A 23,199-nucleotide genomic window follows, 5' to 3' on the forward strand; every position below is an offset into this window, starting at 1 on the left:
GTGATTATGGAAGAAGGTGACTAATGTATTTATAAAGCACTGCTGGCATGTGCCTAAATATCAAGTGTTCTCTGGATGTGTGTGGTTGTTAGTTCAGTGCTTTTGGACATATTCAGATGAAAATCGTGGGAGGGTGTATGTGTGTTTTGTATCTGTGTATGCAATGACAAATCAAGCAAATTGTCTCATATAAAAGGCTAAGCTCTACTCCTGGAGCAGCACACTGGAATTTTTCTGCAGTGAGTAATAATGTGATAAGGAGGCAAGGATTTCTGGAGAGCTTTGCTGTTACCTTGCAACAGCTTTAGAACTTGTAACACTGAGTTTGTAAAACCTGAAGACAACACCTGCAGCAATCTCCTGGCAGAAGGCTAAAATGAACTTCTGTAACCTTTTCAGGTCACCTTGTAATGGAAGAGAGTGGAGCTGACCATGATATTGCTATGGAAGGATCTAATGATTTGTTCATAGGCAGCTGTAATGCTACAGGAGAGTCAGAAACAAATGATCAGATTTTTCAGGTGAGCTATGAATGCTTTGTCCTTGTAGATGCTTCCTTTACCTCCACTCTGATGAGTTTCAAATATGCTATTTCATCAATGCAGGGGTTTTTCTTGCCCTTAGAGTAATGCATCATGTCTTTTAAGAATGTGCATCCTTCCCTTGGGTTCCTGTGCCATTCAGTTTTGAACTGATGAATATCCAGATGTTACATGTAATGACAACCATCAGTGATTATTTCCTACTATAGTGCTGAGGAAATGAATGTTTTATTTTGTTAACTCTTTAAAAAAGAATGCTTTGTGACATGTGTTGGAGTAGGAGAGGTTCAGAACAGGTGAAAATGAGGTGGCATTGCTTAGTGACCAAATGTGACAAATAAAGAGTCCAGGGATGCAGGACACCTGTGTATGCATTGAGGGAGAGGAGTCTTTCATGTATTTTTTATTAGATATTGCCAGATCTTCTTATGTGGGGAGATTTCTGTGCATGAATCCTCTTCTGCTGAATGTTTTTCTGACATGAAATGTGATTTACTTGTGTGCTCATGGTCTGTGCACAATGGCTTTAACACAACAGGTGCCACTTGTTTGGTGCTGCTTTTCTGGTGTAGTTCACTGTAGACAGTTTCAGCACAGAATTTATACCTGCAGAATTTTTGATGGGGCTGTTTAGATTGAATCTGACTTTAGATAAAATTTAGGAACACTTTTCCTCATTCTTTGATTTGTAGTGTATTAATTTTTATTGCAAAAACATCAGAGTTGTTTGTGCAGTTGCTGCAAGAAATAGAACAAATTGCAGCCCTTCTTGCATTGGCCAAATGACACCTTGACATGTTATTGTCACAAAGACTGCCTATTTTCCCATTATTTTACATGCTTAATGTTTCTGTTGTCAGAGTTTCCACAAGACAAGTATTTGTGCCTATGCTCTTTAATTTAATGAAAATGGCATGTACTCTAAGACTTTGGTTCTACAAACTTGATGAAGATACACTCTATTTTTTTAAGATTTTGAAACTCTGATTCTTGATCTTATGCTGTACAATTCCTGCCCTTGAATCGGAGGTTGTGTTGCTTGTATTTCTTCTGTTGTAAAGAATTTTTAAAATGTGTAGAGATTTTTTTTCTTCATAGCTAAATGCATGTATGGAAAGGCCAAGTGGAAGAGTATCTAGGATTTCAAATCAAGTTGGTGAATATTTTACAGTTTTGTTTTTGGTATAAGTCTCAGTTTCTGGGCAGACTTGAGGTGTTTTAAAGTGATACATGGTTTTTGGGGACTAGATTTTGAGCGAAAGGGATTTTCTTTTGTCTTAGTAGAGAGACTTCATTCTAGGAAGCAGGAATAAGAATGGAAGTAGAAAACAAAAGTAGAACTGCTAGTGTTAGCTTCTTGGTCCAGAAGGACAAGAGCTCCTCTGAGTATACACTATAGCACTCTGGTTTTAAATGTTCTTTTCTCTTTCTTGTTTTGTTTTTTTTTCCCTTCATAGAAGTTGCTGCTCAAAGTACATTTTACTGTTTTTCCTCTGTGAAAGCAACTGAGGTGCATGGATTCCAGGGATCTATTTTTCGGCCAGAGCGACTCTGCCCCAGCCCTGCCCATCGCAGTCCCCCTGTCGGGCAGCCCTCCCCAGGCGCGGTCCTGCTCTGCCGAGGAACTGCGCGGGGCAGAGCAGCCCAGGCAGCCGCTGTGTGAGCTGCAGCCCCTGGGAGGGCCCGGTGCACCCATGGTGAGTGTTCACCCAGGGCAGGCAGGCCTGCGGCTGTGTTCACACACCAGGGAGCTCGCTGAAGAGCTCTCTTACTGTTGGTTTGGTGTAGCAACAGCTGATTCAGACTTTATATCTAGCGACAAGGTGGAACTTTTCAGTGGTACAGTTCATGCTCCAGTTGCCCTTCTTCAGGTAGGCACATCCTGTCTGCAACCATTACTAATTTTAAACTGATGTCTTTTGTCACTATTGAGCCTGGATGCTGCAGTGTGACAAGATCTTGTATTTCTACTGCTGCTGCTTTCTCTATATTCCCTGGATAAATCTCTGGTTTTTTGGGGGAATCAGAACATTAGCAGTAAGCTAAGTCATTATGTTTCACCTTTCTCCGTCAATTAATTTTCTTAAAATGTTACTTTGTAATTTGTAACACCTACTTTGTAAAAAAGGTAACTCTCTCACCCAGAGTCCTGTGTAATTATGTCCTGTGTAAATATACCACGATAAGTTGTTCAAGTTTTTCAGAATCCCAGATGATTGAATTTGTATTGTTTTTTTAAGCCCTGGGACTTTTCTTCTCTCTGCTTTTGCATGAAATGCTGCCCATAGAGGTCAGTTTCTTAGAAATAAAGCTCACAGTTTTTATGTTACTATTAGTTCTGCTAGTCCATGAGTGGAGTTACAGTGAATCCAACTATGAATGGCTTTCAGGTATTTGTGTGTAATAGCAGAATTGTCAGTTTCAAATAAATGTGTAATTCAATGTAGAATCAGGTCAAGTACCGTTTTTGTTTTTTTTTTTCTTTCTTTAATTAAAGACCTATTTTAAAAGGGGAAAGTAATTTTAAGAAATTGACAATAAAGAGACAGTTTGCTTATTACGTAAAGTCAAGTAAATATACAGTTCCTAACTCTAAGCAAAATATTTCCTGTTCTGGTAATAATCAAACCCAGTCATGCTGCAAGATCACCATACAAACTGGAACCATTAATCCTTCTGTGTGACTGCCTTCCAGATGATTGTTACCAGCCAGTCAGAAAATGGGCAGGTGCTGCATGTCATTCCTTCTGCCCAGCCAGGAGTGACCCAAGTGATTATTCCTCCAGGTCAGCTTCTGGATGTGACCAGCACACAGGGTGAGTTTAAGCTGTGGGACTTGAGGGTTTGTGCTCCTGTGACTAAGCTCATCCTCCATGGTCTTTTTTAAGCACCTCTTTTCCTTTCCTTAGGAATAAGACAGAATGCACCCTGAACCTGCTTTCTGATTGTGGATCTGGTGCCTCCCACACCACATTTCCTGCTGGGCAAAAGCATAATGAAAGCTTATGAGAGCTATTATGCCCCCTTTCTGAAGGGCATGTGATGGGTAGATTAGATTAACATATAAAGCACAGAGTTGTTTCTTGCTTTATTTACCTTTAATAAGGATATTTGTGCCACCAGCTGTACTATTGGCTTCAAATGTTCAGTATTTGTTTACTTCATTGTGAGTGAAGTAGTTAATTTCTGTAATGCAGACAGGCCAGAAGAACATTAAATCTTCTGTTCCAGACATCACTGGTGATGATGCATCTTCTATGAAGCCAAGAATGAATCATTTAGGTAGAAATTCAGTTCCCAGTCAAGGAAAATAAGATGTAACTTTCCGTTCATTGGGATGTGTTAGTTGTCACATTTTAAGCATGTGCTGAGATACACTGGAAGCCAAACTTTCAGGTTTTCTCTAGGAAATGGACATACTGAAATCTGAAAGCATTGATTATTATCTGCAATCCTTGGTGGATGGCAAAATGCTGTGTACTAGGTTGCATTCACAGAGTGAGACTGAGAACGAGGTGGTCGCATTTTGTTAAACTCTCAAATGTTTTTTAAATTGTTTTTTCCTTCTCTCTATAAAGTTGTCAAGATTGGAGCACTGGCTAAGTGCTCATGTGGAATGATAGCTCAGAAAAAGAGTAGAGTCCTGGTGCTGGGTGAATAGAAGAAAGATTTGGCATTCAAGCAGTGATCTAGCTCTTTTCACTTAGGGTTGCAATATGTTTTCCTGACCTTGCATTGAAAGACTTGTTCCTACCCTAATGCTCAACCTTCCCTCTCTCTCCAGCTCTTTCAGGGGTAAAACCAGGTTTGATTACAGCAGAGTCTTACTCTACTTTAAAGCTGACTGGGAGCCGTTAGTTACAAAATAATTGCTGCTACTCTTTGTAAGCACTAAGTTGAAATATTAAATAGTAGTTTTGCATTTCCATTTTAGACAGTTGGGAAGACTTGCCAGTTTACTGTGGAGGTAGAAGAGAAAGGAGAGTGGCCTGTCAGCTCCTGAGTTTCACTTGTCTGCACATGGTGGTAATGCCAGAATGGTGCAGACTTCAGAGTAGCCTGTAGTGTCTTAAGGGCACGTCCCTGCAGGAGGAACCAGTGCTTTGAGCCAGAGTGGTGTTAATCCAAGTGCACACTTAGGAATCTTCTTATGGAGCTTTGTGTGGATCCATTTCTGTACTGTGTCAATAGCTTACCACTCTCTCTGGATGAGGGAAAGAAGCTTTCATAACTGAAGGGCAAAAATCCCTCATCTAAAGAGACCTCATGTGTTTTTGTTGAGACCAAAATATTGAATGTCTGCTTTCACAGTTTTCCATTATGTTTTTGTTTAACTGTACACACAGGCTTCAATCTAAGAGCAATTTTTGGCTTGTGGATTGCTCCCCATTACCAAGAAAGGCTAAAACATTTGTTCTAACAGCATGTCAGATTCAATTACAAGAGGCCTGTTTTTCTTGTTTGAGTGTTCTTTTCTAAGTACAAAGCAATATCATTACCTCATTTTTTCTTGTTTTAAAAGCAACCAGTGTGTGACTTGCAGCTGAACCAAATACTTGTGCAATCCTATATGGATTCCTGAAAGCAGAGTAATTTGCAAATTGCTCTGATTATTTACCTTCACAATTACCATAGTCATTAAATATAAGCAGCCTTACCAAGTGTATCTTCATATGTGTGCCAGTGTGAGCACTGGAGCACATGGAGTTTGAGCACTGATTCACAACTATTAGACTACTTTATCATCTATAAAATTTCTTTCCTACATCAAAATGCTTGCTTCAAATACAAAGTTTGATCATAGCTTGTTTTTCCTCATTCTATATTCAGTTATTAATCAGGAAGCTGCTTTTTTTTTTTTTGGTAAAGATATTTCAGAAGAGAAGTGTGGTGATGGGAATCTGCAGACTGTGGTGGTGGCTTCCATAGCAGACAGTGCAAGCAGTTACATTCTACATCCACAGGCATCTCTCACTGTATCAAAAAAAACAACCACCAGGTAGGTCAGGGGTTAAAGGATGAACAATCACTTTGATGCAATGTTAGCACTGCCTTTTTTTCTTGCAGTTTGTTTTTGCAATGGTTATCACAAAATTACCATGGAAAAGAGGTTATGAACACACAGTGTACTGAATGTTTGGAGGACTTGAATGTAGAAACCAGTGGGGTTTTTTAATACTTTTATTCACTGTAAGTTATTTTAACAATTAAATAGAATATGAAAATGAAAACCACAGATTTTTTAAGGCATGTTAATACAATATCCATAGTTTGATCATATGCTCTAGGATTATACATAATACACTGATTTGATCTTGCCTGTAGTTTAGACTAAGTTGTTGCTTTTCTGAATATCTGTATAGACTTCTATTATTTTTTTTTCAGGGCAGTGGAAGATTCTTTTCCCATCCCTCTTCAGCCATTGCCACTAAATACGCCTGCATGGGCACGCCGTCTCAGGAACTGTGAGGTGGGTCACAAAGAATTCTGACAGAATGTTTTATCATCTACCTCTGAGACACTGTTCCTGTTCCTTGAAAGGAATCATTTATTACTGTAGAAGTGTTCAAGCTTCTTGGTATATAGCACTGGTACTGCTAGCACAGTTAAACACATAAAATGCTGTGAAATCCCTCTCTATTTTGAGAATTTTAGAATAACTGACCATCAACTGCTCCTGAATTAAAAGAAGTGGTGCTGAAAACCTGATACCTTGTAGTGCTGGGAAGAGCCATTATGTGCCACGTGTTGTTCAACAGGGTTTGCTGTTGAATGACAGAGCAAAATTTGCTGACTTCTGCAACTGTCCATGTGGTTTGTGTTATCACATGGAAATCAAAATCCATGTGATTGGCCAGTGTCAAGTCTGAGGTGGGAAGTTTCTTGAGACCAGCTACCCCTTCCTCCTGCTGCCAGACTCTTCCTGACAGATGTTTATTTTACTTTCTCTTAATACTTTTTAAAAGGAAAGCTTTTAAATACTCTGTAGCTGCGTAATCTCTTTAGATATTTCTCCCATTTTTTTTTCTATTGGCTTGGCCACTGGCAACTAGAAGTTTGAGGGACCTAGACATTGAATTTCTTTCTGTATCTGCTTAGAAACAATTTTAAAATTAAATATATTAATCTATTCCTTTTGTATTATGCCATTTATTTAATACAGGTGGTACCGTCCGCTCTTATGTCCACATAAATGTTAAGTAGTCAGAAAATTCTTAGCTTGAATTCTTCCATGGTGGAGATACCATTTTTATAGAAACAGTTGCTTAAATCAGTTGGACAGTTAGTTCATAAAATTCACTGTGTTTTTAGCACTATGTGGTAGGTTCTTTCCTGTCTTAACATCCATGAGGCTTATCTGAATCATTTATAATTGGTATCATAGTATCAGAGGACTTAGGATCTGCTTTGTCTCTCTATTACAAGAAATTTCACCTCCCGTGTTTAAAATTCACAGTGACATTTATAGAAAGGTTCTTCTTTTTAAAGAAAAGGAAATACAAATAGTGTCTATTTCAATATGTTCTGAGGACACAAACATCTCCCTCTGCTGTTCAGCAGAACTGTTGCCTGTAAGCATTAATCCTCCCTGATCCACCAGAGAGTGCTGGGATGTATTGTGCCTTTTTTTGGGCATAAGCTATTTGGGATTTTGAGGTGTCAATTATCTTTCAGGTGTCAAAACGTTTTGTTACTAGTAGCAAAATTGAAGAGTCCTACTGAAATTTGGAGATCCAATTTGGATATGTCAGCTCACAATTCCACTCTTTGAGTTGTCTGCCAGAATTGAAACAAGCTTAAAGCAGTATTGCAGTCTCTGTGACACACAAGGTGTCAGCAGGGGAAGCCACTGCTCTCCTAAGGCCAATGACTCCTTGGGCAGTTGGGACTGTGCGCAAACACAGAGCAGTAAAAGCTGGCTGCCTCGAAATGTTCAGCTTACACTTGCTGTGTCTGGACTGCAAAGTGCCTCTGTACCCTTTCCTCAAGGAAATCTGCAGTCTTGATGTGTGTACTCTAGGGTTAGCTTTTATGTACTTTGCTGAGGCAAGGCCAGGGGAGAAAGAAGGAATCACTCAATTTTTTGGCTTGAACCTTGGAGTTAAAGGGCTGAAGAGCATGTGATTGCTTCAAGGTAATTACATTGTTGCAGAGTTAATTTAAACAGTTTCTTTTAATAACTTGTATTTAGTTTTCAGTGGTCTGATCAGAATGCATTTCCTGCATGTATCAGCCTACTGAAATAAAATGTAATTAAAACTGCATTAATTAACCATACAATTAAATTTAAAACTACATTAATTAACCACTATTTGTCTGAGGAAGGTACTCTTGTTTGTCCATTTTTTTCCTATTTGTGAAGCCTGTAGAAAGCAGGGATCTTGCGTGCTGTATGGTTTTCTTCTTGTCTTCCTCCTCCCCTTCCACCAGTTTAGGGAAAATGATCTAACTTGGGCAAAAGCCAGAATAGGAGAGAGTTCTTTAACTGTTTTTGCTACTTTTCTGGCACAACAGTTTTGTCAGTCTTCTCATCTTTCTAGAATAAAGTCAGTGACCTATTTTTAGTGACAGGTATAAGGTATGGGTAAAAAAAAACCAGCAGGTTTTGCAGCATTTATTATGTGCAGTGGTGCTGTAATCCCTCTTCTGAAAGGCAACATTCCAGACTTCTGGAAAGAAAGAAGTTCTGGTACTTCTCAGGCTGCTTTCCTTCTCCTGAATTTTTCAGATCAAGTTTTGTTCAGAAGTGTTATCTATAACTTCTAGCTAAACGATTGCCAATGTCTCTTGCTCCCACAGCCGTGTGAGTGCAGCCTGTGCAGACATGGTCAGCTGCTGCAGCAGTGCCTGCAGAGCAGTGAGCTCTGAGGTGTGAGCAGCTCGTGTCCCAGTGACTCTCACCCACTGCACACACAACCCTCGGTGTATGCCCTTGCACCAGCAGCAGCAGCACTGTGCTGGCCCAGTTCATTCACAAGATCGTCACTGGTTCATTGTTGACTTCAGGTCTTGCTAACCACAGACATTCTGTTTTTCTTAGATGAGTGTGAGGCAGGTTTTAAGCAGTTGTTGCTAAGGTATCTGTTGATAACCTTGGGGAGACACTGTTGCTCTTTTGCTGTCAGTATTATTTAAACATCTAGCTGTTCTGTCAGTGAAGGTGGCAAATCAATCAGAGACCTTAGTACTCATTCACCATGTGTTTTTCCTGCTGTTAACACCTTAAGACTGAGCTGGCAAACTACTCTGGCTGTTACAGCTGCTTGGCCAGCCTGACCCTCAGCTGCATATGAAAAGAAGCAAGTGTTGCATTCTGAGTTTGGATGAAAAGTTCTTTTCTCTTCCAGTAATTTTATTGCTTGTTGGCTGGCCTTGGCGGACCAGCACTGAAACAACTGCGATGGAACTGAGTAGCTGGAGTAGGAACTACTGAGTAGCTGGAGTAGGAACTACTGAGTAGCTGGATAACTTCTTTGAGTCAAGTTAGATGCAATTTTTGTGGAGTTGCCCTGACATTAGCAGAGTTAATGAAACCATCCTCAGTTTGCACATGGCAAATCTGGTATAGTAAGTTTCTGTGTAATGCTGAGAATCAAGAGTGCCTCAAAGGCTGGGAGGGATGTTGTGTAAGACATTAATTTCAGAGTTAGTGCACTAAGTAGGTGAGACAGTTACTGGTGGTATGGGCAGGTGCAGTGTGTGTTGCAGTAGATGCAGAGACAATTATTAGGGATTCAGAGCTCCTCTATGGCAGTCAAGTGAAAACCTTAATCTAATACTAATTTGTCTAGTCAGTGACTGCAACAGAAGTATGTGTTGGTGGTAAACTACAGGAGTGAAGTTGTCCTCTGGAAATCAGAGTTGACAGTGACTGTAACCTTTTTAGGGGCTCTTGGTGTTCTCAGGGTCTTGAATGACTGACAAACTCCTGACCTCAGTGGGGATTGCTCTTCTGTTAGATCCTATGATAAATCTCTTCATGAGGATACTACTGTGGGGACAAAAAACATGGAGTGCCAAAAATCTGGGCCTGTGTTCTCAGCTGCCGGAGTCCCTGAGTGCTTTCACGCGTAGCGTTAGCAGTCAGCTGGGTGAATAACGCTGTTGTTTCCCGTCCTTTCCACGCAGAGAATTGGGGACTCGTACCGCGGCTATTGCGTGAGCGAGGCAGAGTTAGAGAGCGTCCTGGCGCTGCACAAGCAGCAGACACAGAGCGTGTGGGGCACGCGCCAGTCTCCGAGCCCCGCCAAACCCGCCACACGCTTGATGTGGAAATCCCAGTATGTCCCATATGATGGGATCCCCTTTGTCAATGCAGGTAACTAACTTTTGTTTTAATAACTACTTGCAAAATTTCAACATCACCTCCCAGCTGGCCGCAAAGAAGAATCTTTATGTTGTTCCTTAGTTCTGATAAGGTTGAGACACAAACATAAAAAAGGGAGCAGCTTGCACACTGCTGTGAGAGTCTGAAGGAGATTGTTTCCTTTTTTGTGTTTTGCTGTGATTGTTTCCTTCTGTTCTTTAGAGATTAGCTAAGTACCATTTGATGGGAGTTCTTGTTGATGAGGTCTTTAGGGAGAGGTCTCATTTGCTCTATTAGGATCTGAAAGGTCTTGTAAGGGTAAGAGTTTGTTCGATTATTCTTGCCTAACTTGAAGATCTTTAGAAGAGTTTGTTGCACAAGAGTCAATAAACTATTTAAATTGCAAACATTAAAGTAATAAATAAATAAATTCAAAATGCCAAACAAACAAGCAAGATAATCATCAACAGACCTCAGCAGAGAGACTTATAGCATTTGGGGTTCTTTTTGAAATGTTCATGCAGGCTTCACAGCTTGGTAGTTACATATTTAGCTCATGCAGTACATACGTGAAGTTGCCAAGAGTTTAATTCGGATATAAAATGAACGGGCTTTACTTGCTACATAGAGAAAATGAGTGACATGTAAGTTATGTTTGGGGTTTTTCCTTTTTTTTTCCCTGAAAGTTGCTGAAAAAGGGAAATGTTAGCACCACTTTTAAAGCGTCAGCCATAAACTGTGAGGTAAAAGAAAACTAAGAAATAAAATCAAAGCAACTTACTCTTTTTTTTCCCCAACATGCGTATGAGACATCTTTAGTTTCATCTAGATCATTTGGTATCTTATGGAAACACATTATGTTGCTTTTATATAATACTTCAGAAGTTTCTGGGTATATCACTTGTGGCATAGGCAGCTCCTTGCCTGCTTACTTGAGTACACAAACTATAAATAAAATATAACTAAACATGATGTGGAAGAAATTTGGAAGATGTTCCTTTCTTGACCACTTTAATGCTTTGCTTGTCAATCCCTTTTGTTAGAGTTCTGACTGGAAGAAGTCACTTAATTTTAGTTTAGAGCAAAGCAGTATTTGTTTGAGCCTGTCTGGTTTTGTATGGGTGTACTGTGCTGAAACTGTTATTTAGCAGTTAGGATTTCTTAACTGCAAGGCTGAGCTTTTATGGGACAGCATGGTCTGAAGTGTTGATTTAAGCCAAGAGGCTGGAAATGTCTGCTGACCTTGTCTCATGGTATGACCCCAGCTGGAAATCACCACAGAGCTGCTCACGCATTCCCCCAGCAGGGTGGGAAGAGAATTGAAAAGGTAAAATTGAGAAAACTCATGAGCTGAGATAGGAACTGTTTAAAAAGGTAAAGGAAAATCCATACACACACAGTCAAAGCAAAGTAAGGAATTCATTCAGCTTTTCATCCTCAGGACAGTATTTGTAACAGTTACTTGGGAAGACAAACACTCTAACTTTGAATGTCCCCCCCTTCCTCCTGCTTCCCTCAGTTCTATATGCTGCACATGATGCCACATGACATGGAATATGACTTTGGTCATTTTGGGTCAGCTGTCCCAGCTGTGTCCTGTCCCAGTTTCTTGTGTCCCTCAGCCCCCTCATTGGTGGGGTGGGGTGAGAGGCAGAAAAGACCTTGACTCTGTGTAAGCCCTGCTCTGCAGTAACTAAATACCCCTGTGTTATCAGCACTGCTTCCAGCACAAATCCAAAACACAGCTTCACTCTGGCTGCTGTGAAGAAAGTTAACTCTATCCCAGCCAAAACCATCACACCTTTGATTTCAGCTGGGGATTTTTTCTGTTGTTTTGGGGGTTCTGCTTTTTATGTTTATTACCAGTACTGTGCTCCTTTGGTAGCTTGCAAGACTTCTGATCTTATAAAGTACTGGTGCTCACCAGGCAAAGTCCAATATTTTGCCCTCACATATTTGAGGAGTGCTGTGAGGTGTAATAAGTTTGAGAAATGGTTTAAAGTGCTTTGTGTTCTTACATGCTGGGAGAGAAGCATTTGCATTGTATTTGCTTGCTGTACCTGAGGGTTCTGCCTTCTGAAGAGCCTGATGGCAAACAGAAATGACTGCTTCAGAACTCTCATTTCTTCTGTAGTTAGTATTTTACTGTAATGAATTAAGTGGTTCCTTGAACAGAGAGCATTACTTTCTGTTTCCAGGAAGCAGAGCCATTGTAATGGAGTGCCAATATGGGCCAAGGAGGAAAGGATTTCAGCCCAAAAAAGCTGGTGAGCAGGAAAGCACCTCTAGCCAGCTGTACAAAGCCACTTGTCCAGCAAGGTAAGAATTATATATAAAGCTGTAAGAGTGACTGAGCATCCTAGGAAAGCTTTCTTTCTGTGAGCCATGACAGAGCACTGGTTTGGGATGGTAGCTGATACTCACAGCTCTTGTAGCTCTTTTGCTTTATCTCCTTGATAATTTGAGGTTGATACTTTTGTAGAGGTAAGGAGGAAATGCTGTCCTGTCTGACTGAATAAGGCTGAAATTTGATAGGTTCTCTGCAAAATAGCAAAGTAGCAATACATCACTCTATGAAATACAAGTGGGATTCATTATCTACCTGAGCATTCACAAGTTATTGTGGTTTCCTTTGGTGACTATTTCTGCTTCTAAAACTTTGTCATCTTATTTGTTGTTTCTTCAGGCTTTTAATTGCACTGATATCAGTCAATTATCCTAATTTAGCACATGTCCTGTGTGCTGAAAGAGTTACAGTTCTTCCTGTTCACTGGGGATTTTCTCCTTCTTCAACACTAATGGTTTTTTTCCTCACCCTTGAGCATTCTCCTGGGTGCTTGTTCAGTGTTCACTGAGCTCAGAGTGTGCTTGATGATAGTTGCAGCTAGGTCTGTATGTGCTCAATTCTGCATAGCTGGGTGAACTGCAGCCTGTTCACAATTGGTGTTGTGCTTTTACTATAGTCAGGGACGAGGGCTTTTGCTGAGGAGTAAAATCACTCTGGCTGAGTGGCTTCCAGACCAGAAGTGTGTCTGTCAGCATCCATACCTATTAATATATCCTTAAGAATTTGAAGTTCTTTTAGAGACTCCTCACACCTGACATCACTCTGCTTGAACTTTTTCTATATTAATGCCTGATATGAAGTAAGTGGGATTTTTGCCTTTCCCTTCCCAAGGACAAAGTATACTGATGGAGAATTTTTTTTATTCCTCCTTGGAAGGATCTATATTAAAAAGGTCCAAAAGTTTCCAGAATACAGGGTTCCTACTGACCCTAAAATTGACAAGAAAATCATAAGAATGGAGCAGGAGAAAGCATTCAACATGCTGAAGAAGAACTTGATAGATGCTGGTGGTGTGCTCAGGTGAAACTTCCACTTTTTTCTTTATTTTCACAAATGAAGCCGAAAAGAGCAGTATTTTACTTGATTTTTTTTTTTTTTTTTTTTTACTTAGTCACTTGTTAATAGTAAAAAAATCCACAATGTCTTTAAGACTTCTGTGGCAGTGAAGTATTAATTTGGTAAATGTGTTAAGCACTAAGCTAAGGAACTTCAGCAGGTATTTCCATGCAGGATATTGATAGAAATAGTTGTATTGTTTTAGGGTTGATCTAGTTTGTTTTGCATTGAAAGGTATGAGAAGGCCCCAAGTTCTGAAAGACAATTTCTTGCTCAGGGGCTGTAAAAATTTGTCACACTGACTAGGTTGTTGGTAGTCCTCAACTGTTCCCCCAAGACACTAATTTATTGCCTTTGTTTGAGAATTGTGTGTATAACCTCTCTCCTTCCTGCTAGGTGGTATGTACAGTTACCTACTCAGCAAGCCCACCAATATCATGAGATGGAAACTTCCTGCCTCCCTCCTTCACCATCCCATCTTTCTATGTCTTCTCCTGAGGAGGAGGAGGAGGTCATTAGGGATGAGAACACTACTCTGCCTTCTCGACTTCATCCTCAAGTGGCAGACAAGATCCGAGAGCTGGTGTCTCAGGGAGTGGAGCAGGTCTATGCAGTGAGGAAGCAGCTAAGGTACAGAACTGTCTGCAGTGCTCAGCCCATAGTGCTATATCTACTTCTGTAATTGATTCATTTGCTTTGCAGCTAAAGAGCAATGCTGGTGCATTACTGAATCTAATTCCCAGATGTCATAAGTCTGTTTTTCCCAACTTTTGATATCTTTTCATATCATTGTAGATAGCCTCCTGAAAGAGCTGCTGTACTCTTTAAAGTTACTTGAATAAATGGGGGTTTTAAATTCCAAATTCTGTAGCCAATGCACAGAGAACTGTCTCAGTAGATCAATCTAGCTTGCTTTTGTCTTGTCATTGCAACAATGGGAGGGAGAAGGTAACAGGGTCTCTTAACAGCAGGAAATAATGGAATATATTTTAGTATGGTAATAAATGTCCTTTAACATATGACAGAAAGTATGTGGAAAGAGAATTGTTCACACCTGATGAAGTGCCAGAAAGACATAACCTGTCCTTCTTCCCCACTGTGAATGACATCAAGAACCACATTCATGAAGTGCAGAAGTCCCTACGGAATGGAGAGATGGTGTATGATTCAGAAAGTATCCCAGCAACGGTATGTTGGCCTTTGTGTATCTTTTTGATTTTTGGAGTTAAATACTGGAAATCTTAATTTTACCACTTAGCTGTATTTCATCCAAAATTTTCTGTGACTTTATATTTCCAGCAGAAATATTTTAGTGGAATCTGTGGCTGAGTAAGACTGGATTAAATGTGAATAAAATCTTCTGACCTTATTCAGTATTTATCTTGTCAGCAGTAGATTGCTGTTAGTTGGTTGACAAATGACACCATATTAGCACTTCTTGATGACTGCATGAACTGGAAGCCATTGGTGTAGAAAAATTGACACGTGGCATAAAATTTTATTCATGCCTTTGTCACTGTCTATGTTTTGAAGAAGCTACTACTACTTTTCAGTAGCTGAAAAAATGGGGGTGAAGTGTGTCTCAGATGCTGTCTAAATTAGGACTTAATAAACATTTTGAATGTGTTGATAGTAATAAATGCACTTTATAGTAAGTGCAGTGAGGTTGGAGTTGAATCTTCTGTTAAACCTTGTTCCTTAATTTTCTTCCATGTATTGAGTATTGAAGTGTACACAGTGATCCAAACTTTCCCAGTTATGAGACTAACTGCTAAGAAATGGCTGATTTAAAATCAGCTTTGACAAACAGCACTGTTAAATCATGCTGTGTCATCAGTCTTTTCCCTCTCCCTGCACTGGTGTAGCCCAGGTGAATGAGTGTGCTTGTTAGTTAGCCAAATGGTTTCACTATTTTATATTTTAAAATCTATTAAACTCTTAAGAGCAGGTAAAGCAGATAATCTTCCTCATACACACTGCATGTTTAAAAATCTTTTACGGTACTTTTTTTTCTGAATCTAGAGGTCCTAAAATGCCTAATTATAAAGAAGTAAGCAAATGTAGTTTTAGACACTGTTTTCTTATCAGTCCTGTATTGAGCCTGTGTTCCTGTAGACAAGCTTGCACCCTTTCTGAGAACTGAGTTCTTTGTCCTTTCAGCTGCAATGGACCACAGACAGTGGGAATGTCCTCACAGAAACAGTGACGGTTGCGTTTGCCTCAGCACCTTCTGATGGTAGGACTGCACGTGTAACCTGTGTCTCCAAATGTCTTTTATTAGCTGTGTCACCCAAGTTCATTTTCCTTCCCAGGAGGTTGCTGTCATGTCCTGTCACTCAGGTGAACTTAAGAAGGATTATTTTGCCATAACTTTTTTGGTTTACTTTTTTTTTTATTTGACCACATGTGTGGAAAAATAGGCGTAGTCATGATGGTGTTGGCAGAAGTATTAAAATTATAAATTTGGCTTTTATTTAGCATCTTCAAGCAAACAAAAAATTTAGTGAACTTTTATATGAACTGTATACATATTTGTTTTCACTTCAACATATATGTATATACACATATATGTTTTAATATACATATTTGTTTTAATTTCAACTTGTGCCAAATGGAGACAACTGTACATTTAAGAAATCAGGCAGTAACAGAACTTGTTTGTGCAGAGCTCCCTATCTCCATGTGATCCAATTTTCTTTGTAGCAAGTAGAGATTTGAACTATTACCTTTTTTCCCGGGGGTGTCACTATAGAATACAGCTCAGGGAGAGGACTATCTCTTCCTGCATGTGAACATTCATGTATGCGTATGGGATCTCTGTATAATATTCAGAATAGTCTAAATATTTGAAGTACTTGTGTTCAAGAAGATTTATAGGTTTGTATGTGTCTTCTGGTCAGTTGTGATAGTTAAGAGAGTGCAGATCATTATATATATTGAAAAACGTACCTCCACTCAGATTGCTGGAATTTTTTCCTGTGATTTTCTGATAGAAAATCTTTTGCAATTGATAATTTTCAAATTTTTGCATTCACCAGACTAATCTGCATTCACAGGGCAAGTTCCTCTATTACCTCCATAACAGTGGAACTAAGAAATAAGAAGCTGAGCACTGTCTGCCTGTGTCTGCATAAAGCTTAACCAAAATGTTCTGGGTAGCTCAAATAGGAATGATCACATGAGAAGTTTTCTTGCAGAAATTGTTATAAGCAAATCTCAGTTTTTGCAAAACTTCAGGAAATTAGGTGCATCATTCTTGCATTAAATAAGTATTTTGAGGATATTATATAACCTGTAGGCTGAAAGACCTCCAGATAAACGGACTTTAGATGATATTGCATGGAAGTTAATGCTGATTTCACAAAGATGGGGAGTGGTGAGACACCGAAAATTTCCTGTGTAGATCTTGATTTTGAAAGACAATCCTTTCTTTTGATACCTGTGTGTTTCTAAGCCTTTACTCAGGTATAGTTATTGTCAAATTATTTGCTGCTTTGCTAGAAATGTTTCAGCTTTTATTTTATGACTACAAATTCAAAGCACAGTGTAGGGTGCAATTACTTTGCTCTCAAGAACAGATTTATTGGTGCCTCTGGTTTTTGCTTTGTACAGGTACATACAAATTTCCTGCAGTATCATCTTTCTCTCATACCCAGTCTTCTTTCTTTAGCAACCAAGCTCTGCAAAGAGAACAGCATATATGTATGGATATGTATGTCTTCTGTATATCTGTATTGAGATTGAAGGGAGTTTGGTTCACAGGGGAGGCTTTTATTAAACAGGAAGAAGAGATTTGTCATAACTGTTTGCTTCCTCACTTTGGCACCACAGGGAGCTCAGGAGTCGAGTCAGTCATCACCAAAGCAGAATCCAACCAGAGCGGGGAGTCCTTGGTACCAGAAACAGCTCAGCTGCTGTCTTCACTCTCCTCACTTCAGCCCAAGATATTTGCACAGCTTCAGGTACAGTCAGGTCATGCACAGAACATCAAACATGCTGTGCTGGAGGTGCTGGAGGCAAGCTAGAACAGCATGTTCCCTCTCGGCAGATCCCAAACGTAGCTGGGTAACACGCACTTGGAAGTAGCTGTCAGCTCTTACTCTGGTTGCTCCTGCATGTCACGTTGACCAGGTAGCTGTGGTGCAGGGGATCCCACTTCCATCTTTTGACACTTTGAAGTTAGTCTTAGAAGGGTCTCCTGTGAAGGCAAAACCAAGAGGATAACAGCAGTGGGTTTCCACCTCAAACCAAGTTCATTTTCCACGGTCCAGTCATTTCATAATGAAAATGCTACAAAACTGAAGGGAGATAAGACAATCTTGTTTATTCCTTTTAAATCCTTCTCCAGCCTCTTAAGAAAATATCTTAAAATCCTGAAACTGCTTCTAGCTCAGAGCTGTAAACATGCAGGTTGAAAGGCTGGAGAGGGAGGGATAAGAATGTCATGCTAAAAGAGCTTCTTTTAAAGCTCATCTCCCTTCAAAGCTGGCTCTCTTATCCTTCTTCCTTAACTACTTTGAAAATCTGCCTTCGTATTTCTTGAACCCCAACAAAATGCACTTTTTCTCTAGAAAAATGATCTGTAGTAAGATTCTGTTCTACTTGCTGTTTCTTCTCTTTCTGAGGACAGCCTGACTCCATCTCACATCATTTTATTTAAAGCAGTGTGCTTAGCTTGTAGTACCCACCTCTTGTGGGAATGGACAGTACTGGGGAATGATCTGAAACTGAACATCAATCCAAAATTAGAACTTTATGGTCAGAAGCAATCTTCTAAATGCTGCTGGATTCCATTGTCCTAATTGTTTTCAAGTACATTTTGAGCCTAGAGTTGCTGGGATTGAGTGTTCAGAAGAGTTAATGAGTAAGAAGTCAGAAGCCACCTAGACAATACATGCTGTTAAATGCAAACTCCTTCTGCTGTAACTACTCCTAGGTTGGTACTTCTGCCTTCTCTTCCACAGGGATTACAGCTGCAGTCAGCATTTACCTCGACAAACGGATCAACAGCCCTGCTAGCTGTAAATAACCATTCCCCTCCCAGCCCTGCAGGTCTCCTGGATTCCCTGGGGGGTGCAATAGGCAGCCATTCTCTAGCACTGGGTCAGGGGCACAGTCTGCAAGGTGCTGGCCTGACACAGGACAGTGCTGCTGTGCCTGCTTTTGGGGCTCTGCCTGCCTCTGATCAGAGTCTGCTTGCCATGGGCCAGCTGGTGCCAGGCGAAGGGGTGGATGACTCCAGAAGCCTGGAAGGAGGAGTGCAGCAGATTCTCTTGGGAGATGTGCAGACTATCCCAGTACGGATTGTGGACAGCCAGCCAGCACTTAGTAAGTTGTAGTTTTCTCAATAATATGTCAATAATAGAATAGAGAAAATACAGTGGATTTTGTTCTGTGTGTCTTGAAGAAAGGAGACAAATGTGTTGATAGTGGGGAACTCCAAGACAGACTTCTTTCAGACAGTTCTAACTAGTTTTTTTATTTTTCTGTGGGAAAGGGGAAAGATGTTTTTTGTGGAAGAGATTTTATATCTCCAAACATTTATTTTTTTTTTATAAATTGGTTTAAATATTGTTACTTGAGGGGAGCCTTACTGGAGCAAGTTCATGTCATCTTGCAATGCTTTAGAGCACAGTAGATGACATAACTGGCTATCAAGCTAAAAAGCAGTAAACTTCATATATGCCTTAACTATTAGCTTGAGTTCCTGAAATATTTTTCTTTTAAATGCACAGTTACTGGGGCTGAAGCGTTGTCAATGGAGTTTGAACTTCAGTGTTTGATTTTTGTTTTGTTTTTAAGCTGAAGAAAGTACAGAGGGTGTTGTTACTTGTGTGAGCCAAGTTAAACAAGAACCAAGAGAGAAAGCATTGTCTATGGAAACAGATAAAATCAGAGACTGCCACAGTTCCTCACCATAGTTCTTCACCTTCACCTGTGAAGCCTGGAAGGATTTTCAAATTGGAGAACTCTAAATGTCTTGGAAGGAAAGGCAGGTGCTCTCAAAGTACTGCCATTCTTTTTTAATTTCTATATGACTTTCAGAATAAGCATATTTTAGAGTACTTCTGATAGAAAGCTGTTTTGCTTGGACTGATGGGGCTCACTGCCAACTCCAGGTCATTCCGTTGCCCCGTGGAACACCACCTCACTCTTCTGTTTCAATTTTTGAGTAATTTGGATTCTATCCAAATGGTCATTTTGTTCATTGTTTCTGAAGGTCTTCCACAATTTAATTCCTTAGCTTTAGAATGTGGATCACAATGCTGGGTTCACATTTTCTGCTTGAAACCCTTGACTTTTATTGTACTACAGAGACCATAGAATCTGTCAGCTCCAAGATCACAGAATCCAACAGCAGAGTGGATCAGTATGGCAATGGTTTTGTGACAAAAGGAAGGTCCAGGATGCTAAACTTCAAAGTGATAAAGGACATGGATGCTTAAGAAAATGCAACTTTGACCTGATCATAATGTTAATGGTGTGAAGATCAAGGAGAGGAGAAAGGTGAGGTTTCCAGGTGAACATAAGGTTGTATGATAAAGAAAAGTGTGTGAATTGTAACAGTGAATGTTTTTGACTTGACACCTTTGAACTTAAGTTCTGGCTTTATAATGAGGTTCATTGATGCATGCAGCCTTCCTTTGCAGCGGTACTGTGATTGCAGTTGGTCATAACAACTAAATGTAGGAGTCTTTCTCATGGAAAATGATTGATGCTGCCATTTCAGCTTATCTACCTCTTGCTTTGAGTACTTGAAGCTATCAGCTCAGACAAATGTGATTTAAGCTGCTGTTGTTTGGTATGTAGGGCTTGTGGATACATTCCTAACAAAGGAAGCAATCAAAGCACTATGTCCAAGTATGCTGTCACCACAACATTCAGAAAATAAACGAATCTTTTTCAAAGGTGACATATTCTAAGACTTATGTGGTCCATACAATTCAAATAATTACCAGGAATCTTTACAAAATAAAATGTGATAAAAATTAAAGTTTAGTAATATTTGAGGTAAAGCCATAGTAAGTGACAAGCACTGAGCTGTGTAATGTGTGACAGACATTTAGAAAAAAAATCACACCTACAAATAACTTGGAATCAATTTAAAGCTGTAAATGAACTAAAACTAATAACAACATAAACATCAAGTTAAGCAATTGCATTGTTTGCTTCAGATGTTGAATTCCTAGAGCAACATTCAGAGTATTTTCTATACAGCAATAGGAGCCTTTTTGTTATTAGTTCCTGCTAACTAGTTGAGAGCTTGATCATAAAATAGGGTTTTTTTTCTGCATGCTGTGGAAGAATCCAGTGTGAGGATTCTCTCTTTTTCAGACTTGAAAACAAGCAAACAAATAACCCCAGGGAAATTTATTAGTTCATTTATGTAGAGAAGAAAGTGTTGTGAATATTATATGAACCAAAATGTTAACATTTTTAAATTGTTACTTTACCTTGCACTCAAGCATTCACAAACATCTTCTAAACAGTGGCGATTTAAAATTACTTTTTCATTTTATTTAAAGCTAAAACTTTCAAAAGCCTTACATTGAACTTGAGTTCCGAATGCCTTTATATGCAAAATCTGTTAGGTGCTATATCTTAGTCTTAACATATATCAACTTCTCTGTGGCTAACTAACATTATAAATATTATTTGTTTAAAGCTAATGTTTCTGGGTTAGGTCCCATTAGAATTTTCCAACAGGATTATGCTCTTATTAAACAAGAGCCAGTATTTTATCAGGCAAGTGCATTAAAAAAATCTCCATTTTTTCGGAGCCTCTAATATTTAGTATCTACACTGACTTGTTTTATGGTATGCTTTACTCGTTCCTAGGTAGGAAAAATCCCACAAGATTCACCTGTGGCACTTATTTATTTGGTTGGGGTTTTTAATCTTGCCTTATTTGTTTGTTGGTGGTTTTTCTTGGTAGGTCATTTTGCTAATTGCCAAAATATCTCCCAGATGGAAGTTGTCTGCTGCAGTGTTAGTTCTGGAGCACTCACTCAGCAGTCCCCTTCTCTTTTCCAGCTCAAAAACTGCATACCAGAATGGTTACCTCCTTCTATGCTGCTGTGTTCAATAATTCCATCATGGCCAGCTTTTCTTAAAGTTTAAACTATTGCATTCCAACCTATATTCTCTTTCCCTATATTGCTCTTTTTTTAAGAATTTTTCCTCATTGTTGAGAATCCTTCTTTTCAAAAGAATAAATTACAGCTAAAGATTACCAGCAAGACGTTTTAGTTCTCTTCAAAGCAGACAATACATTTGTGATTGGAGTAAAAGCTTAAGGAAAGTCAAGTTATATTTCCATCAGTTCTTGCTTAGTTCCCTCATTAACAGTTCTGGTTTGTGCACAGTTCTTTCCACCATGAGCTACAGTTTCCTCCTGTGCTGCACAGTATTTCTGGTGGTATTTCTGGTTTTGACCTACTGCTCACAGCTGGAGAAAACCATCTTGAATTGCAGGTTCTGAAATTAATTTTGTATTCTATCCTGATTTGCATGGTACTCTGAAAACAATAGAAGAAAAAGTTGCAAGAATTTTAAAGAAGCAATAAAGAATTAGTTGTTTTTAAGAGCTGGGGATCAGACTTGCAATTCTGTTATTCTGTTTATTGGGAAATTTATTTTAAATGATTCTTGAGTCAATACTCACATTTTTGTCTTCAGTTTTCTTAATTTTTGCAGTATTTCAGTTCTTTGTCTTCCAGATACATATTTCAGTTTATTACTGTGTCATTTATTTTAATTTAATGTAATAATTCTTTTTCAAAGTGTGTTTTACATTTGTTTTGTGCGTGTTGCTGAAGGAGGAATATGAACTCACCCCCATGTCCAGTCTCTATGTTTGATTTAATGTAGTTTTTCACTAATATCCACCTATATTTTACAGAGAAGACTGTTATGTATCTGAAAAAGATCAGAATTAAATGGTGCCACGTGTAATTGTTAAAGTTGTTTAAATAGAATACTCAAGGCTGATTTTTCAGAGTAATCTATGTAGCTTGATGCAGAGTACTTGGTTGTTACTTTGTGTTGGAATTGCAGATGTTTACTTTTTCTTGTGGTTGTTGTGTGCAAGCACTTATTTTGAAAATCTAGAATTCCTGTCCTTCAACAGTACTGTAAATGAACAACTGATTCTCCAGTTATCCTTGGTTATCCTATGCACTTATCCTATCCAGTTATTGTTGTTGGTTGTCTGTAAGAGTGGTTGGTTGCTTTACAAAAAGAGATGTGCTTCTGTATGTGCATGCAAAGATAACCTTTTGGTAAAATGTAGAGAAGGTGTAAAAAGGTACATATGTATAGCTCTCATTCAAGGCTGGAGGCCTCTTGGACGGAAACTAATACTGGTAATGAGTGCTTTTTGTGGTACAAAATTATTGCAGTTTCCACAAAATTTAGAGGCACAAATGTCTGTGTATGTATGTGTATGTATATTTTTTTTCTATAGTAACTTAATGTAAAATATTCCTATTCAAATGTAAACTACTTGTTCTTTTCAAGTACTGGTCTATTTTGTGGCTATGGGGGCTCATGGGGAGAAATGCAAGAGCTCTGTCAGGGCAGTGGATTTTAAGGATGATGGAGAACAAGTAAGACAGCTTCAGGGAGAAGCTTCAGGTGGAAGAACTACTTCAGGTGGAAGAAATTGCTGAAAAGCAAGGATCCTGCTGGGAGGGCAGATGGGGGCTGTGCCTGGGGGGTTTTGGGGTTGAGAGCCCAAGGGCTCAATGCAGTTCCTGAGTCTATCCATAGTCCTCTCTATGCCAGTAGTGGGTAGTGTGAGTTCATGGTAGGAATTTAAAGGTATGAAGAGAAGGGAAGCCTGCCCTGCCCTTAAAAGCAGAAAAGCTGCTTCAGTTTTGGTGAGCACCAGAGGCAGATAAATGACTCCCCATAGTCTGAGGTGCCCATTCTTAGCTTCTGATATA

The 23,199-nt window shown here is 39.3% G+C and overlaps 1 protein-coding gene across 1 annotated transcript; it reads left to right on the plus strand.

Moving 5' to 3' along the window:
* Window positions 1-349: 349 nt before the first annotated feature.
* Window positions 350-19,939, plus strand: CARF (calcium responsive transcription factor). The gene is made up of 14 exons (XM_059475862.1): window positions 350-521; window positions 2,000-2,239; window positions 3,238-3,358; window positions 5,412-5,541; window positions 5,928-6,012; window positions 9,672-9,861; window positions 12,048-12,168; window positions 13,073-13,216; window positions 13,649-13,882; window positions 14,278-14,440; window positions 15,413-15,488; window positions 17,084-17,214; window positions 18,217-18,580; window positions 19,055-19,939. Exons 2-14 carry the CDS (start codon window positions 2,057-2,059, stop codon window positions 19,171-19,173), a joined length of 2,061 nt encoding a protein of 686 aa, XP_059331845.1. The 5' UTR covers window positions 350-521; window positions 2,000-2,056; the 3' UTR covers window positions 19,174-19,939.
* Window positions 19,940-23,199: the final 3,260 nt, after the last annotated feature.

The sequence above is a fragment of the Ammospiza nelsoni genome, chromosome 7 (genome assembly GCF_027579445.1).
Source record: "Ammospiza nelsoni isolate bAmmNel1 chromosome 7, bAmmNel1.pri, whole genome shotgun sequence".
NCBI classification, from domain to species: Eukaryota; Metazoa; Chordata; class Aves; order Passeriformes; family Passerellidae; genus Ammospiza; species Ammospiza nelsoni.

Excerpts from the sequence above, each read along its gene's own strand:
- CARF (XM_059475862.1), top strand. The coding sequence starts at position 2,057 with ATGGATTCCAGGGATCTATTTTTCGGCCAGAGCGACTCTGCCCCAGCC. Across the intron at positions 15,489-17,083 it reads TGCCTCAGCACCTTCTGATG|GGAGCTCAGGAGTCGAGTCA; the intron begins GTAGGACTGCAC and ends TTGGCACCACAG. Across the intron at positions 18,581-19,054 it reads GGACAGCCAGCCAGCACTTA|CTGAAGAAAGTACAGAGGGT; the intron begins GTAAGTTGTAGT and ends TTTGTTTTTAAG.